The sequence below is a fragment of the Brienomyrus brachyistius genome, chromosome 11 (genome assembly GCF_023856365.1).
Source record: "Brienomyrus brachyistius isolate T26 chromosome 11, BBRACH_0.4, whole genome shotgun sequence".
Taxonomy (NCBI): domain Eukaryota; kingdom Metazoa; phylum Chordata; class Actinopteri; order Osteoglossiformes; family Mormyridae; genus Brienomyrus; species Brienomyrus brachyistius.
Window position 1 is genome coordinate 21613277 of NC_064543.1, and position 18344 is coordinate 21631620.

The 18344-nt window shown below is 48.9% G+C and overlaps 1 protein-coding gene across 1 annotated transcript; it reads right to left on the minus strand.

Annotated features, from left to right (window-relative positions):
• Window positions 1–215: 215 nt before the first annotated feature.
• On the minus strand, window positions 216–3680 carry LOC125751880 (photoreceptor-specific nuclear receptor-like). The gene is made up of 7 exons (XM_049031277.1): window positions 3590–3680; window positions 2757–3011; window positions 2187–2459; window positions 1605–1786; window positions 970–1210; window positions 744–849; window positions 216–526 (listed from the first exon to the last, which is right to left on the minus strand). Exons 1-7 carry the CDS (start codon window positions 3678–3680, stop codon window positions 394–396), a joined length of 1281 nt encoding a protein of 426 aa, XP_048887234.1. The 3' UTR covers window positions 216–393.
• Between the last annotated feature and the right edge of the window lie 14664 nt (window positions 3681–18344).

Below are 18344 nucleotides of genomic sequence, written 5' to 3' on the forward strand. Positions count from 1 at the left end.
TAAAGCATAAAACAAAGAATAGCATATAGCTCGCATATTATGGGGAATGACAGAGCTAACGAAACAAAGTAATGAGGAATGTGTATTGCCATGAGCCATCGGAATAATATTGCCTATAGGTGAGTCTACTGCAGCTGTACAGTTAGTATAGGTTTATGTTTATCAGCAGGTGTAAACACTAACCACAACCTCCTTCACATTCCTGCAATGTCCAGCGATAGTTACTGTGGGGGTGGTTCGCTCGCCACCGGGACAATCTGTGTATGTTTAAATCTTGTCATCTCAACGCAGATGTACGGCTAATATAAATCTGCAGAGCGCTGCCGTAAAAGCACAGCAAAGCACGTCTACAGCCTCTGCCTGGCCGGCGTCAGGGTGACCTCTAGTGGCCACTTAGTTTTTGAACATGTCACAGAGTAACTTCTCCATGGGGGTGTTTCCGATGGTCCTGTGGAAGAAGAGCAGCTCTATCCGCTCGGAGGTCACGAAGCGCAGGGAGGGGAGCAGCAGGAGCAGCTTCCCAAACCTGAAGGGTGTTGCATTGATAAGCAGGTCAGAATAACACAGTGCTGCATAACAGTGCTGTAGATCAGCGTTTCCCAGTCCGATCCTCAGGGACCCACAGACAGTCCATGTTTTTGCTCTCTCCCAGGTCCCTGACGATCAGGCTGGGAAACACTGTTGTAAATAATGTAAAGCATGAAAAATGGTGAGTATTCTTAACGACCGCTTCTCTCGCTTACCTGGAAAGCTGGCCTGAGTAATGCGTGCGGCTGTGCTGGCCCAGCATCACCTGAGACTGGTCCTGCAGGTTCTCCACCTGCTCGGGGTCCTTCAAACCCCTGGTCTCTGCAGGCAGCCCAATGTATCAGAAACAGAAAGTGGTTAACATCCCAGACAAAGAGAGACGGCCTGCTTCAGGTCTCCGGTACAGTGACAGTAAAAGAATGAGCATCAGTCATAGCTGACCGGGCTTGAAGAGGACGACAGCCTTGAGGCAGGCAAACTCGGTGGGGTCCACGGCAAGGGCCTTAAAGCGGCTGAACACCTCCTGCAGTACACGCAGGTCAGCTCCTGAGAGGCTGGATTTGCTCTGCGGGGGGGGTGAGAGGTCCGGCAGCGAGAGCAGGGGGCAGCTGTCCAGGGGCAGGGACCACTGGATTGCGCAGAGCAGGAAGAGCTCACTCCACGCCTCCTCCAGGAGGATCACCTGATGATACAATAGGCGGGGTCAGTGACACAGGGGGTGTGGTCAAAGACACAAGGAGCGTGGTCAGTGACACAAAGGGAATGGTTAGTGACACAATGGGAGGAGTCAATGACACAGGGGGCGGGGTCAGTGATACAAGGGGAGGAGCCAATGACAAATACCATGTCCGTATGTAAGGGGAAGTGTACTGAGAGCTTGCAAAACATCTTCCTCGGTACACCAACTTTACAATAATTTCCAAAATAAATTGAAAGATGCTTTTTCAGTATACTAATTTGTTCATTTATCCAATATTTAAGTAAGAATAGCCCGAATAAACAAACATGTGTGGACTTCTTCAGCGCTAAAGCTGCACATCGAGAGCCCTGGTGTGCAGGGACCTCTGGGGGCTCACCTGGTCTCTGAAGGGCAGGTTGGAGAACACTGGCAGATTCTTAGCCCATTTGACGGACATAAAAAGCAAGCGGGCTGAGGTTTCATATACGCTCTCGGGGCTGTTGGGAGGGTACAGCGACACGTGGTACTCAGTAGAGGCCCTCTCCGGCTCATTGCTCGTCACGTCGATGTTCTCATCCACTGCAGGGGGGACCATTTAGACAGACTTGCACTGTAAACCCAATCACCACTGTGATTTATTCATCACTGCCACTTTAAACCTTAGCACCATGTAGTACGACATGTATGGTATTGTAAATTCAGTGCATATTGTATGTTATTGTTCACCATTCTGTTATCATTATTTCTTTCTGTTTCTGTATTACTATCTCTGTTTAAATCTGCAGGGAGATATGCATGCAAGCATTTCATTGCACTTGTATAAATAAAAATAAGCTTTTCAATTCTTGAATTCTTTTGAAAGAACCTGAGTGGAATGCTGGAGATCATAAGCAAGCATGGGGCCGGATGCTTCCCACGCTGATGATAACGATGATGTATACAAGAGACCCCCCCCCCACCCCAACCCCCACACCCTCACCATCTTCCGGCTCCAGTTTGGCGCAAGTCTCCGCCGTCATCAGGCTGGCCATGAAGCGGTGGTTATTCTGTGGGCTGGAACAGCGCTGCACCACCGCCGCCGCCGAGCTGACCGAGGAGCTGATGTGGGGCCGCGTGATGACTGAGCACGAGGATGAGGACGAGGAGGATGGCTCCCGCGTCGTGGTCAGGTGCTCCTTCTCCGCTGCGTCTGCATCAACAGCATCCAGCCGCACCTGGGCGGTGCTGCGGGGCTGCCGCTCATTCTGCACCGCTGTGGGAGACAGGATCTGGTCGCATGCATGCGTCTCCATCATGCAATATGCAGGAGCTCTGCGTGGGTGGCCTTGGAAGCTTACGCTGAGTAGCCTTTGCGTACTTTCGTCCTCTGTGAGGGCTTGTTGCATTTTAGACAGATCTATTACGCAACTTCTGGCCTCTTCCACTCTTCCCCAAATGTGCAGCATGTGGTATTAATATTATTACACACATCACTCTGTTCAATACTGTTATCCTGCACTTGAGGAATGTAAGCATGGTACTCTCACTGGCACGCTACCTTGGCACTCACCGTCCTTGTTCATTCCCGCCTGCAGGCACTTCTTCAGACGGCAGGCCTGGCACTGGTTACGGTGCGCCTTGTCCACGGGGCACATACCCGTGCCGGCCTGGCACCTGTAGATGAGCCGCCGCCTGACGCTGCGCTTGAAGAAGCCACTGCAGCCGTTACAGGCGTAGATGCCGTAGTGCTTCCCGCTGCTGGTATCTCCGCAGACCTTGCAGAGCAGCGCGGGGCTCAGGGCTTTGCCGGGTGCCGGGCTCTTCGCTGTCGGGGGCACAGAGACGCCAGCGGGCGGTGAGCCGGACGCTTATTAAGCTCGTTAAGGCATTCTGATCAACGGATATGCTGCCGCGGGCTGCAAGCAGCTTCAGCAGAAATGACGGGGGGTAACTCTGAGCTGCTGGATGCCTTTGGCGTCCCTTCGGTAATAAATGGCTTTTAAAAGCCGGATGATTCTATGTCAGGCTGTGCTAATCTACTGCCCGCATACTATATAATACAGCCTTTATTTTGAATTTTCTAAATACATTTACTTTAGCTGTGTTGTAGATAAATATGATTAAACTCACTGTCATATTACATCATATTATATTGGTATGTTTTCCCCTCTATAACCACCTATAATAATCATATTTGTATTGCTGTTACCATTTAATTACAATCTATTTAAAGATGTAAATACCTTTAATAATTTTACTGTTTGATCCAAAAACTATACTATATTTTCAGGTAACCTTCAATTTTTGGTTATAAACAGTGAGCTAGTTAAGTTATACAGTTAAAATGTCCTTTCATTCATAAAAGAATTTGGATGGGAAATAGCGCCCTCTGGGGGCTCTTACCTCCATGGCCGTCTTCCGTGCTGCTGCTCCCTGAGGACTCACTAGGCGATGAGGAGGGCAGCATGGAGCTCTTGCTGAGGTGATCCTCCATCATCATTCTGGGAGGACTCCGACTGTGGGGTGTGGCCCAATGATAACTCAGAAAGCAAAGCAAACGTCTGTTCAACGTTTGTAAATGTATTCCAAGAAACAGTTCGGTCTGGTTTTGGTGATTGCTTAGAGGACCAGTGTGTAATTTTCACTGCCTAAACTGCTCAGTACCTGATGATTATTGCCTGATGATTAGTGGCCAGTGTTTACTGCCTGGTGATCAGTGGCTGGGACTCAGCGACTGATGATCAGTGCCTGGTGATCAGTGCCCGCTGGTCGGTGTCCAGTGATCTGTGCCCGGTGATCTGCACCAGGTGATCAGCACCTGTTGATCAGTGCCTGGTAATCAGTGTCCAGTTATCAGCGGCGGTTGATCAGTGTCCAATGATCAGTGCCTATTGATCAGCGACTGGTCAACAGCACCTGTTGATCAGCGCCTGTTGATTAGTGTCTGGCTGTCAGCTCTAGGTGATCAGTAGTGGACGCTCTTTTGGCATCGGACGTCTGGAGCCGTTATGTGAAGCCTGGATGTTCTTCCAAATGGAAGTACGCAGAACCCTCCTCGTCGTCCGATGTGGGCTGACCAGGCAGCCGCTGATCGGCAAATAAGATTCCAGTGGATGCAGAAGGTTCTCCGCCTGTGGAGGGACTCCCTGCCCCAGTGCTCCAGGTGAAGGGAGTTCCTGGTTCGAGCCCTGCTGGCTGTTCCGCGCTGGTTTGAGCTCTTCCTCTCTTTCCCCTCACTGCCTTAGGTGTGCAAGTCCTCCTTTCTGCGGGGCTCCTAAAGGCACTCGGGGAGATTAGTCCTGGCGCTGTGTAAGCACATGCTTATCTGTCATCCTCTTAATCTTTACTGTCCATCTAGAGGTGGATCAATCAGTCACACTGCGAAGAATGACAAAGGAACCCAAAAAGCTGAAGAGAGAATGAGGGGCATTGAGCAGGGAGGCGCTGGCCTGGGGTGGGACGGCGGTAACCCTACACTCCATTACCATCCCGCACACCCGTCTCTGTCTCCGAAAGCAGTCGTCAGTCAGCAGCTCCTGCCAGCTCCCCCTTTAAAGGGATCATTACATGGCCTGGCCATTATTATGTTTGCCGGCCTTCAATTTGTATTGGCCCCTGGCGGCGATGCCCCTGAATTCCAGCTCAATTTCCTCTTGTAAATTTGATCAGTGTGATTGCTCTCCTTCTAAAGGACTTGCACTGTTTGCCAAGGCACCCTGTCGCCCATTAACTGCCATTTCTCTCGTTCTGACTGGGTGAGAAATCAGTCTTTTTAGCAGTGCCGGGGGGGCGGGGCAGGCGGGGGAATAATAGAATTTTAAATGGATGTAGTTTTCATGGGGATTAATTTACTTTACTAAATTTAGTCGTCTGGTTTATTGGTGGCAAACAGTCGCTGCTGAATGGCCACCGTGAGCCAGGGAATTATGGGCTGTCTGAACGTGTCATGCGAGTGTATCGTATTATTGTTCATTATTATTGTTGTTAGATATTGTTAGGGAGATCGAAAGGACCCTGCGGTAACAGGCCATGACAGACACATGACGGGATGACTCGTCGGCAGCGAGCCCGCCATTAGTGTTGGTTTTGTTTAATTGTTTATGTTTGGTGTTGTTTGGCCGCTTTGTGCTGGCCTGGAGCCAGCAGGTGATCACCACCCCACCCCTCCCTCCCACGTATTTCTTACTGTTTCATCATTTTCTAATCCTGCTTTGTAAGAGGGCCCATTGATGACATCATACCACATGCATTTAATCCTATGCTACCCCTTTGGGTGCTGTTTTCTGTTACAAATAAAAAAATGTCTTTTTCATGTGGCATTTACTACATTTTTAACAATCATTCATATGTATTAGAATGTCAGAGATCATTAGCACAATTAATATATACAAGTAAAACATGCCTGCTTATATGTTTGTATATGATTTCTTATCCATGAAGGGCTCTGCTTTCATGAGCTTGTCCTACAGGAAATTTGGGAATTCCTTTCCACCCTTAAGTGTGGATTAAGGGTCTGGGAGCCAGTCCAGGGGATGGGGTTTCATGGGGACAGTGACCATCCTCCATAATCCTAAGTGGAGAAACGCTTTATTCTAAATAACACCCAGCAAGAGCCCCAGATGAGAACAGGCTCAGGTCATATGATGATCATACTTGTATTTTCACTGAAAACTCATACAGTAAATTGGGTATCATACGCTAACCAGGGAGGAGAAGGAGCTACAAATGTAGATGGCGTTTGGCTCAGGGGGCTAAGATGCTGAGCCTGTGAGGGAATGGTTGCTGGTTCAAATCCCAAGGACAGCAGAGTGATGTCACTGTTGGCCCCCTGAATAAGGCCCTTAACCATCTGACCCTGATGTCACAAAATGGGCAAAGATATCAGCTAAATAAAATATAAAAATGAGTGTGGGTGTCAGGTGGCATATATCTGGGTACTGGGTTGTAAATGCTAACCAGGGACCATTATTAGTGAGATTAAAAGAGCAGTGGGGTCACTGTGCACGGCTCTGCCTCCCACCCATGTGGGGGCTGCTCTCTGCACCCCAGCCGTACTAATTACTGACTCCTGTGCAACTCGCCAGTGCTTATGCTCCTGGAGTCAGTGATTTGCTTTTTTCCTCTGATTGCAGGACTTATCTTATTAAAGACTTATGCAGTGTCGGGTCCCAGGGAAAAGCCAGACAGCTGCCTGACCTGCCCCCACCATCCAACTGCCTGGGCTGGGGTCCACAAATACAATTCCCCCCAACTGTTAGATAACTGAACACATACATACATTTGGAGGGTGGTAAACAGAGATTTATGGCACTTTTGAATATTCCAACGTTAGTAAACGCCGCGCTTGTTGGCAGGATCTAGGGACACAAAAGGAGGTAAAAAGATTAGAGTTCTAGACTGGGGGGGGGGGGGGGGGGCAGATGGCAGACAGGGGTAGGATGGCAGTTCTGAGTCCGGGTCCAGCTGCAGACTGGGCTCATTCCCACAGAAGCACTTGGCTGGCTGCATTAAATCTGCTTAAATAACGCTGCTGTTTTAATAAGCTATTCCAAAGTGGCAGGATAAATAACAATGACAACGGGGGACGTTCTGATTGGATAATTAACACCAGCTACAAGAACATGTTGCAATGACCCCCGTTCACTGAAATGCTATTTAATGGTGCAACACAAGATTATTTCATGGTGAAAAGGGAAGGTGTTTACTTGCCTGCCTGGTATTGATAATATTGCCTGAAGAAATATCAAAATAGTTACTAACAGGGGAAGAAACACAAGACCCCTAAACTCAGCTACAGCGTGATAAACAGGTATTAAGGCACCATCACTAAAGAGGATGAATAAAAAGAGGAGGTCATTCTATAAGCACATGCACCTTATGCCTTATGCTTCTGTCATTACACAGGGAAGTCATTTACAAATGAATGGGCCTCTGTAATCCCCGCGAATGCTCAGAATTCCAGTATCAGGAAAAGAGTGACTTTCCTGAAAGAGCAAACGGGAAAAGGCCTTTGCAAAGCAGCATCTGATTCACTGCTACACACCTGGAACGACATCCATTGCCTGCATTGCAGTGTGATGTGCTTGATGGAAACCGGCCACGGTGTTTAACCACAGAAACCTGCAACGTGATTATTATTAATTAGTTTTCAACTAAAGTGATGCACATTTTTTGAGCAGGGTCAGCCAGTCCCTGCAGGGGTTATGGGCCTTGCTCAAGAACCCAGTGGTAAAATTGGGATCTGATCACAGACACAGTATCCTGACCCACACACCCACCCCAAAAACACAGGAATTCATGTGGCTGTTTCAAGATTTGAACCCTAGTCCATCAGCACCACAATACAACTACTAACAAAGTGAACTCCTTAGCTTTGACTTGAGTGTGATCAGTGACATCTCACTCATAAGCATGGAACCCACCATGAATGTCCTTCTGTAGCAGTGTGGTCCAGGGAAGGATGTGAGGCTGTCTTATACTCGTGAAACATGTGACAGACCAGTGAACTGCAAAATACCAGCAGAGCTGCAGTTGAAGGTGACCGACATTTTGGAGTCCAATCCCCAAATACTTGGAGATGCACACAAGAAGGCCCTCACACATCACTGAGATGGGCTGGACCTGTCGAGAGGATCGGATATGAGTGATGTGGGGGATGTGGCTCCGATATTGTTCACAGAGAGATCCAGCCGGGCAGGAGCTGCATAAACCCTGAGTGAGTTAGATGTGGGGGATGTGGCTCCGGTATCGTTCACAGAGAGATCCAGCCAGACAGGAGCTGCATAAACCCTGAGTGAGTGTGACGTGGCTTCCATTGATAAGTAGTGGGTGACACACCCTTAAGCGTGTTTATGTAATGATCACCTGCCGACCAGCGTGGGGCGGCCAACGTGGGGCACCAGTGAGAGCTTCTTACACTGCGTTTCAGAGACGGATTGCTTAGATGGGCAGGGGAGCGATTACAAGTAAACAAAGAGATTAAGAGGCGCCCTAAAATAAGAATCGAAAGAGCGATTACACATGCATTATGTGATGATGTGGTTCAGTGATGGCACGTCCCTGGCGCGTGCTGGCAGGGAGGTGGAGGCTGCTGGGTTTCCTGTCGCCACAACTTCTCTGTTATCTTCAGCGTCCACAGGGGGGCAGTGCTGAGGTCAGCAGAGGGATTGACGTGATGGCATATGCTTCAGTTTACAATTTTTGAAGATATCGACTTTCAGCGCTGAAATCAATGGTGCGTTAACATTAACAAAAAAGTACAAGAGAGATTGCTGCATTTTTCTGTTCTTAAGTGGCCTTCTGTCAGTCTCAAGCAAAATCCCCCCAGAGCTGTGGCAGTTCTGTCTGACTGCCCCCCCCCCCCCCCCCCCCCCACTAGGCATTACATAAAGGCGATGTTGGTTTACTGTATGGCTGGAGCAAAGCAGCATTATCGATCTGATCTGTGGAGTGCTGACACTGTAAGACTGCCAGCTGCCTTATTCCTGCCCCTACCCCCCCTTCAGGTTATATAACCCAGAGTGTCTCCTGCCCAGCATACCTATATGTGGGGGTTTGAGCTGCGTGGATTACCTGCATGTTAGCCTTAGCGCCACCACTCCCCCATCCAGAAGGTTAGTCTGCTGCCTTATCATCAATTTCATATTCAAATTATCTCAGCCTGCATCCTGCAGACCGGTGTGGCTGTCGAACGCTGTGGGTTTGGGAGGAGGGGGTCAATTTTTTTGGGTAATTCCCAAAAATAAATCAAACGCGTTTAAGCCACGGCTTTTCATGACCCCTGACGTTCGCAGGTAATGATCACATCTGAAAAAAAAACAGAAACATCATCTCAAGGCTGGAAATCGCCGCCTTAGGTGACATGAGATTGCCAGTACTTTGGGTCCCCATGACTTAGCCCTCTGGAAACATATATTTATGCACAGTTGATGACAGGACAGACACCTTGGGTATGAGGACAGATTAGTTGGACAGTGAGAATACGTGGCGTCAGATGAGGACGTTTCCCCTGTGCTGTACTTGGTGACCTAGATCTCTGACAGTAAGCAGCTGCTGGTCAGAGGAATGCCATGCTGACATCAGCAGAATAGAGACCCGGGGCTTGCTTGTTGGGAGATCAGTGTCACATTGGCGCTCGGCTGATCCCTTTGATGGGATCAGCCTCCTTCAGATTGTTTGGGAGATCCAGCAGCAGAATCTGAACGGCCAACTGTTGCCCTTTGTGATTAAGATGCGGAGTTCAATCTGGAAAACAATTCCTGCCAACATGCTGACATGCACTCGCAGGCCGGTCGTTAACATGGTCGGCCTGCTCCTCCAAACAGCCAATCATGCGGCTCACAGCACACAGACGGGGTCAGGAGGGTCACTTATTGTTTGGCTGAGCATTAGAATGGTTAAGATGCCGGATCCCAGCATCTAAGTAAGAGCATCTTCACACCTCATAGTGTCTAGAGTTTCCTGGGGCTGGTGACATCACTGGGTCTCCCTAAACTGCATACGTGTGTCAGTGCGGTGGTCCCAGACGGCCCAGCGCCCTGGTTACGGTGTTCCCCTGTCTGGGCATCTTGTTTAAGTCAGCTTATTAAAGGAACAGGGAAAGAAACAGATTCCCCTATTACCCCCCAGCAACCACCAAATCAGTAATCAAGCTGGCATCCATGATGATGCCCCACCCCCCACCCCCACTCCCTAACGCACCGTGGGGTCCGTCCGCTAGCCTGTCGCTGGTGGGCCTACTCAGCCCCCTGGGAAGGAGGAGTCCTCCAGAGCAAGGCCACCTGGAATCTATTTGCCTCGGCCATCTGCTGTCATTGAAAGGAGAAGATCAATCAGCTAAGTAAATATCCCAGACGTGTAATCTTATTGTAGCCAGTAAATTATCATTAGGAGGACTAGAAGGTGTTATAGAGTGCCGTTAAAAAAGGGGCAAATGGCGAAATCTAATTATCACATTTTCATTAACAGTGATTAAATGCTGACTTCCTGTACCACGACATATTAATTACTGCACAGTTACTGTACTGTACGTGTCACAGTGTGGGAAGGATAGAGGCAAGGCAGGTGACTACGAAAAATAAAGTGGTCTTATTGAGGGTAAAACCAGGGACGGATTATCGGTTGTGTGGGCCCCTGGGCAAAATGTTTGCGAGGCCCCCCCCCCCCACCACCACCACAACCACCACAATTCAAGGACCCTTGGCAGCCAAACGCCCTCCCTATAGGGTCAGGGGCCCTTGTAGGCAGAGGATCAAAGAATGTAGGCCCTCTAAAATAGACAAACGAAAATACATTGTTGATAAGTGTTGCAAATTGTTTTGGGCTAGGGGCCCCATGGGCCCCCTGCACCCCAAGGGCCCCTGGGCAGCGGCCCCGCTGGCCCGGTCCGTAATCCGTCCCTGGGTAAAACACAACAGGGGAAGTAAAGTAAAGACACAGGGAGCAGGGTAAATGGAGGGGGTGCAGGGTAAACGAAGGGGGCACGAGCAGCTTGCACCATGACATTACAATAATGGCACTGGGAGCTCAGGATTAGGAGCAGATGAGAGGCACCCGGGATCATTCACACGGGGGCTGAAATGAGAGGCACCTGGGATCATCCTCACGGGGCCTGAAATGAGAGGCACCTGGGATCATCCTCACGGGGGCTGAAAAAAGACGCACCTGGGATCATCCGGACAGGGGCTGAAACGAGAGGCACCTGGGATCATCCTCACGGGGGCTGAAACGAGAGGCACCTGGGATCATTCACACGGGGGCTGAAACAAGAGGCACCTGGGATCATCCTCACGGGGGCTGAAACGAGAGGCACCTGGGATCATCCTCACGGGGCCTGAAAAAAGACGCACCTGGGATCATTCACACGGGGGCTGAAACAAGAGGCACCTGGGATCATCCTCACGGGGGCTGAAATGAGAGGCACCTGGGATCATCCTCACGGGGGCTGAAACAAGAGGCACCTGGGATCATTCACACGGGGGCTGAAACAAGAGGCACCTGGGATCATCCTCACGGGGGCTGAAACGAGAGGCACCTGGGATCATCCTCACGGGGGCTGAAATGAGAGGCACCTGGGATCATCCTCACGGGGCCTGAAAAAAGACGCACCTGGGATCATTCACACAGGGGCTGAAACAAGAGGCACCTGGGATCATCCTCACGGGGGCTGAAACGAGAGGCACCTGGGATCATCCTCACGGGGGCTGAAACGAGAGGCACTCGAGATCATTCACACGGGGGCTGAAACAAGAGGCACCTGGGATCATCCTCACGGGGGCTGAAACAAGAGGCACCTGGGATCATCCTCACGGGGGCTGAAACGAGAGGCACCTGGGATCATCCTCACGGGGGCTGAAACGAGAGGCACTCGAGATCATTCACACAGGGGCTGAAACAAGAGGCACCTGGGATCATCCTCACGGGGGCTGAAACGAGAGGCACCTGGGATCATTCACACGGGGGCTGAAACAAGAGGCACCTGGGATCATCCTCACGGGGGCTGAAACGAGAGGCACCTGGGATCATCCTCACGGGGCCTGAAAAAAGACGCACCTGGGATCATCCTCACGGGGGCTGAAATGAGAGGCACCTGGGATCATCCTCACGGGGGCTGAAACAAGAGGCACCTGGGATCATTCACACGGGGGCTGAAACAAGAGGCACCTGGGATCATCCTCACGGGGGCTGAAACGAGAGGCACCTGGGATCATCCTCACGGGGGCTGAAATGAGAGGCACCTGGGATCATCCTCACGGGGCCTGAAAAAAGACGCACCTGGGATCATTCACACAGGGGCTGAAACAAGAGGCACCTGGGATCATCCTCACGGGGGCTGAAACGAGAGGCACCTGGGATCATCCTCACGGGGGCTGAAACGAGAGGCACTCGAGATCATTCACACGGGGGCTGAAACAAGAGGCACCTGGGATCATCCTCACGGGGGCTGAAACAAGAGGCACCTGGGATCATCCTCACGGGGGCTGAAACGAGAGGCACCTGGGATCATCCTCACGGGGGCTGAAACGAGAGGCACTCGAGATCATTCACACGGGGGCTGAAACAAGAGGCACCTGGGATCATCCTCACGGGGGCTGAAATGAGAGGCACCTGGGATCATCCTCACGGGGGCTGAAACAAGAGGCACCTGGGATCATTCACACGGGGGCTGAAACGAGAGGCACCTGGGATCATCCTCACGGGGGCTGAAAAAAGACGCACCTGGGATCATCCTCACGGGGGCTGAAATGAGAGGCACCTGGGATCATCCTCACGGGGGCTGAAACGAGAGGCACCTGGGATCATCCTCACGGGGGCTGAAACGAGAGGCACCCGAGATCATCCGGACAGGGGCTGAAATGAGAGGCACCCGGGATCATTCACATGGGGGCTGAAATGAGAGGCACCTGGGATCATCCTCACGGGGGCTGAAACGAGAGGCACCTGGGATCATCCTCACGGGGGCTGAAACGAGAGGCACCCGAGATCATCCGGACAGGGGCTGAAATGAGAGGCAACTGGGATCATTCACACAAGGACTGAAATGAGTGGCACCTGGGATCATCCTCATGGGGGCTGAAATGAGAGACACTTGGGATCATCCGCACAGGTGCTGAAAGGAAAGGCACCTGGGGTCATCCGCACGGGGGCTAAAACGAAAGGCAAGGTTAAACGAGGAACAGGTGAGGCTCGTTAGCATCACACAACAGGGATCACAGGGGGGAAAAGGCATGCGGGGTGTGACAGTATGCAATTGCTTGTTATTTCAAAAAGTTGCTGCTTGAATCAGATGACATAAATATGAAGGAGATACTTTTACATTATGTTCTCCCTCTTGCTCTGCATCCATGCACAAACCAACGAATCTGGAAAGAAAACCAGCACAGCACTGGTGCCTGTTGGTGGCTGACGGTGTCTCTCTGCGCCACTGAATACTGAGCCTACAGAGGAAGCGCTTCCCGGATCCTGATCATGTGTGACTGGGGTGAGATCAGCCAAAACATCAGTGCTAATGCAGCTAATGCACAAGCAGCTCGCAGACGTTCGACACTCATAAGTACCTTGATTTGCACATCTCTGTGTGAGGCCAAAGCATGTCTGCCTATAATCTGATGCGTGTTCACCTGATTAAACACTTAAACCACCCATATTATGACTGTGCAGCCACAGGATGATGATGTGTGGAATGGGGGGGGTAAATATGAAGAGCACACGAATAAGCTCTGTGCTGTCCCTAAAATTCATGATGAACCTGCTGGCCCATCATTGGCCGGTGACTGGTGAGTATTTTCATTTTTATATAAGATATTTTAGTAAGCTTTCACAGGCAGTGCAACTGGTGTAATACGTCCATGTGGGTTGCATAACAGCCACCAGACATCTGGGCTCAGGAGGAGAAACAGACCTTAACTTCATGACACTCTAGACTGCGTCGAGTGTTGTCCTATCTGACGCTGTCATCGGAATAACACAGGAGTCTCCCCATTGAGGTGAATACAGTCCACCTGATGCGTCTATGAGGACAGGCAGCCAAACATGGCTTCATCAGCCTGACCGTGCCGATTAGAGACTGGGCTTAGGGTTAGGGTTTGGCCAGCTCCCTGCTTCCGGATAGTCAGGTGCTGCGACTTCATGGCGTGCATCACGGACATTCGGCAAGTGCGGCGATGCGTCCCCCCCGCCCCCTCCTGGGGTGAGGTCAGCGTGTTCCTCCCTCCCTGGACACACAGCCTGGTCGTAAGACACTGTAATCGGGACGGAAACCCAAGCCGATCCCCACATGCGGCCCCCGCACAACATTTCATCCACCATTGTCCTCCGTCGTAATTCCGTCTTCATGGCTGATAATGCGTCTCTTATTAGAGCAGCACAGGAGACCCAGGGTTTCACTTTCCAGTTTGGGGCCAAGTGCAGCCCAGAATATGGAGAAACAGCAGAGGGGGGGCCGCGGGAAATATGCAGGATGCACACCCCTCAGTCTGTGAGGAGAATCCGCATCAGCTCTGGGTTTGATCTGTGTGTGCAAATCACAGTGGACATGCAAATGTTAGACAGGAGATTAAAAGAAAGGATGTGAAGATCTGAGACCACAATAATTTGGCAAAACAACCATACACAAATGTACAAAATTAGATACACACCTAAGCCATTATTCAAGCAGAAATATTCTGAATTTTCCACCTTCACTTTTGAATTATTTTACATTTTTAAAATTGATCTCGCTTTCATCTAAAGCAACTTACACTTAAATCATCACATTTTATGTGTGTTCCATGGGACTTCAAATTATACCTTTTGTGTTGTTAGCACAATGTTCTACTTGTTCAGATAAAGAAAATAACACAGCTATTGCATGTTGTTTTATTTAGTTTAAACAAAATCCCAGATATTTTATATTATCTCCTTTATTTATCTTGAATGTTTAGGCATTTGTGAAAGAAATGAAGCGAATGTTTAATAGCTGAGTGTATCTCTTTCACTTTGTTGTCTCTTACTGACAAACAGTGATAAATACACAAAGAGGGAAAGTCTGCTTTTTTATTTGACTTGTCAGCAGCACGCAGGTCAGGTGACCCTCTGGCTTCTTCTACTGAACGTGATACAATAACAGAGTCTGGCTCGGATGTCACCGGCATGGCCCATTGAACAGAGGGCAGAAACACAGGAAAATAACCTCTTTATCAGGGTGCAGAGATGAATTAATCATTAAGACAGGACTCCAGGGCCTGAGATCAGGTCACTGCTCCGCCTCGTATGAATCAGATGGGTACGCAGCGAGCCTGTCCTTCAGCGGCAATAAGAACGGTGTTAGCGCCCCCCGCAAAGACAGATGGCCCATCACCAACAGCCGAGGAACAAAGCTGACCGGCACTTGATGCCGAGGCGACCGCCTTCGGTTACCGGGCCGAGGAAGCGGCGAGGGCCTGGCCCGCTGTCACTCTGGCTCATCTCTGACCTCACGCTGGAGGTCGCTCCCAAATCACATTAAACTTTCAGGGGGCCCAAAGGTCCCCGGCGGGGGTGTTAACAGCAGCATTGTCCGTAGCGGCCCCGCTGAACAGGCTGTGTAACTAGGCACCGGCGCCCAGCCACTGCACTGCCCCCTGCCTCCGGGATAGAGTAACACACCGTCCACACACCTGTCTGCACTTGAGATGGTCAGCTGAGTTTCGATGGCTGCTACACGAAGCGCCTGTTACACGAAGCAGGATTTCTTGCTTAGCTGGAGAACTTGTTGGATTTGTGGTACCCAAATTTAAATGGACTTTATCCTCGTTCACTTACATTTAGCCTAGACTACCTTAAATCTAACAAGCTGTCTGGCCAAGCAAGAATACCTGTTTTGTTATACAGGCTTGCCTTTTTTATGATTGTTATGGTTTTCATTGTTGTTGTTATTGTAATGTACGCTGTTTTCTCCCTTTGTGTATATAAAAATTCCCCATGGGCTCTGTTGCCCCGTAACATGTTTATGCATCTAAAATGTATCCGCCATGTGTTGACATGCAAACTCAACATGGCCCGGTTGGTACAACAGGCAGGCCTCTGTCTTCTAGGAAGTATGAACACACAGAAATATACTTTTTGATGGTTGGGTTATATCCAGTGAGGTATATTGAACTACTAGTTATAGAAGATGCTTTAGAAATTAGTTTTGGTATTGCCATTTATTGTTTGACGGCATCTATTCATCACAACACCGAACACTTGTTCTTGTAAGAATGATGACATTCTTCGGGCGGTTAATGAATTACAGCATAGCTACACCACACTTCCTAACCAGTCCCCCTGTTGAGATTAACTACAACACCATGACTGAAATTAACCACCGGAGCCATTCACAAAACTCAAGACACAACAGTTTACATTTCGGTCAAATGTGACCGAAATTCTCTCTCCAAATAAAATCCACACAGTTATAGTGAGATCAGCCCAACCTGTGCAGAGAATCAGATACTGATCATTTTCATTCCCAGAGACATTGTGGGACTCAGAATCTTATCAGGTGGAAACGCCATAATCTTTAGAGGTTTGGGAGCAGCAGGGAGCTAACAGGTACAATATTATTACACTACAAATAATTTAAAATACTGAATACATCATATCAGATCATATCATATCATTATGCACCTTAATACATGTGAAAACAGTTTAACAGGAAAGTCACAAAAATACACTTATACCTAAACATGTGACGAGATTGAAATTCATGTTAATGTTCAACTGTTACATTTAGGTGTCTGTTACTGTCTATACACAAATAATATTTGATCCTATTAATTTATTTATAGCACCATGACGTTACCCGTTAAGCCATGATTTGCCACCTGTGTGATCATATGACCAGCATATAAGCCAATGATGATGTTTGTTATGACGGTTAGAGGAGGACAGTACTTTCAGCTGTTTAAATCTATATTGCCATCTTGTGGTGACCAAAAGATGCAACCACTTCAGCTACATAAGGAAAGCAAAGAAAATCAATGCTTATATTAACTGCAATAGACTTTATACACAGACAATATAAATACAAACCTACCGAGTTAATTCCAATTAAATACTTATTTTGCTAAATAAAAATCTGAGATGTTTTAAGCCACATTCTTTATCTCTGAGCATCTTAATACTGGAATCACGGCAGGAATGACAACAACAGAGACATCCCATTAAAACTGAGGAAAATCTTCTGAAGTTCACACACCAAGCTAAAGGATGGGCAGATACCTGCAGTGTACATAGAGCATAAGGAATATGAGAGCATCTGCAGTGTGAGTAGCCTTAAAAAAGTCAAGCTGTAGGCATAAACCTAACACAGACTAATTATGCCTTGACTAAATGTGTAAATATGTAATTATTCAGTGGGAGCAGTCATTTGGCTGCTAGAAGCACCAGTCAAGCCTACAAGTTCCTCATCTTCATGTGCCTCACTTCTCTACCTTAACCTTTCATTCCAGTCACCAAATGCCAATCTCCCTTTTGAACCTGTTACTTTGTGGAAGAAGACAGTCATCACCTCTGCAGTAGCTTTTGACCATTTCCATAAAACAGAACTTAGATCTCAGATGTGCAGCACAGTCTCCCTGAGGGGATCTGAAGGAAGTGACATAATTGAACGATCAGCATCCCAAGCCACTTAGCCGCTAGGCTCACTCACCAGACTCCGCCCCCAGAGAGCCAGAACACACTGTCATGTTTGTCCATGTGGGAGCAGCTGACCATCACAGGAGAACACACTGCAGGCCTCATAAGCTGCCTGTACCTGCATCTCACTGCGAGGACACTAACATAGTGACTCTAGTGGGAGGAGTTACACCAAGAATCCCCAACTATTAATCCCACACTCTCAAAAAAAAAAAGGTACCAGTTTGTACCTTTACTTGTCACTGGGGCTGTACTTTACAATCATGTACCTTTTAAAGTACATAAATGGACTTTCTAAGGTACAAACAACATTAATGTACCCCCAATGGTAGGAAAATGTTCCTCATTGTCCATTTCTGTACCTTAAAAGATACAATTACCTACAGCTAAGGGTACAACTGGCAGACCCTTGAGGATACAGCCCCAGTGACTAGCAAAGGTACAAACTAGTAGCCGTTTTTTCTGAGAGTGCAAAGGACCAAACACCATCAGCAGCACAAAGCTATGGTCCAATGCCAGCCAGGGCCAGAGGGTTCCTCCACAAGAAAATTTGCAGATTCAGTTGTGCAGGGAGCAGCAACATCCCAGCATACACCGTTAGCCAATGAGGAGCTGAGCCTTGGGAAGGGGGACGGCCTTGCAGGCTGATTAGCCTGGTAGCAGGTAGCTGCACTGATGATGACCAGCTGGCTTTTGTCAGGATGACCGGCTCATCTGACTGACTTGTACTGGCAGGAGGAAGTGAGTCCGAAATTTCCAAATATTGTTTCTGCTGAAGGTGCGATAAGTAGTTTAGGACAAGCACCATGTCCAGGTGCCCTATACCAGTGTTTCTCAAACCAGTCCTTGGTGACCCCCCAGATGGTACTCATTTGTGCTCCTTTGAGAAACAGTGCCCTACCTCTGATATGCTCCAGCCCTCCTTTATTGGAGAAGAGATTGGACAATGGATGGATTTAAGAATCTGAATAATTTCTCCTAATTAGATACTACCTTTGGTCACATGTTGAATCCCAAATGA

Bases quoted from the DNA above. Each gene is read 5' to 3' on its own strand.
- LOC125751880 (XM_049031277.1), bottom strand. From the start codon at position 3,680: ATGGAGGATCACCTCAGCAAGAGCTCCATGCTGCCCTCCTCATCGCCT. The intron at 1,211-1,604 runs GTGAGCCCCCAG...TTGTATCATCAG, and splicing joins ACCTGCCCTTCAGAGACCAG to GTGATCCTCCTGGAGGAGGC. The intron at 527-743 runs GTAAGCGAGAGA...AACACCCTTCAG, and splicing joins TACTCAGGCCAGCTTTCCAG to GTTTGGGAAGCTGCTCCTGC.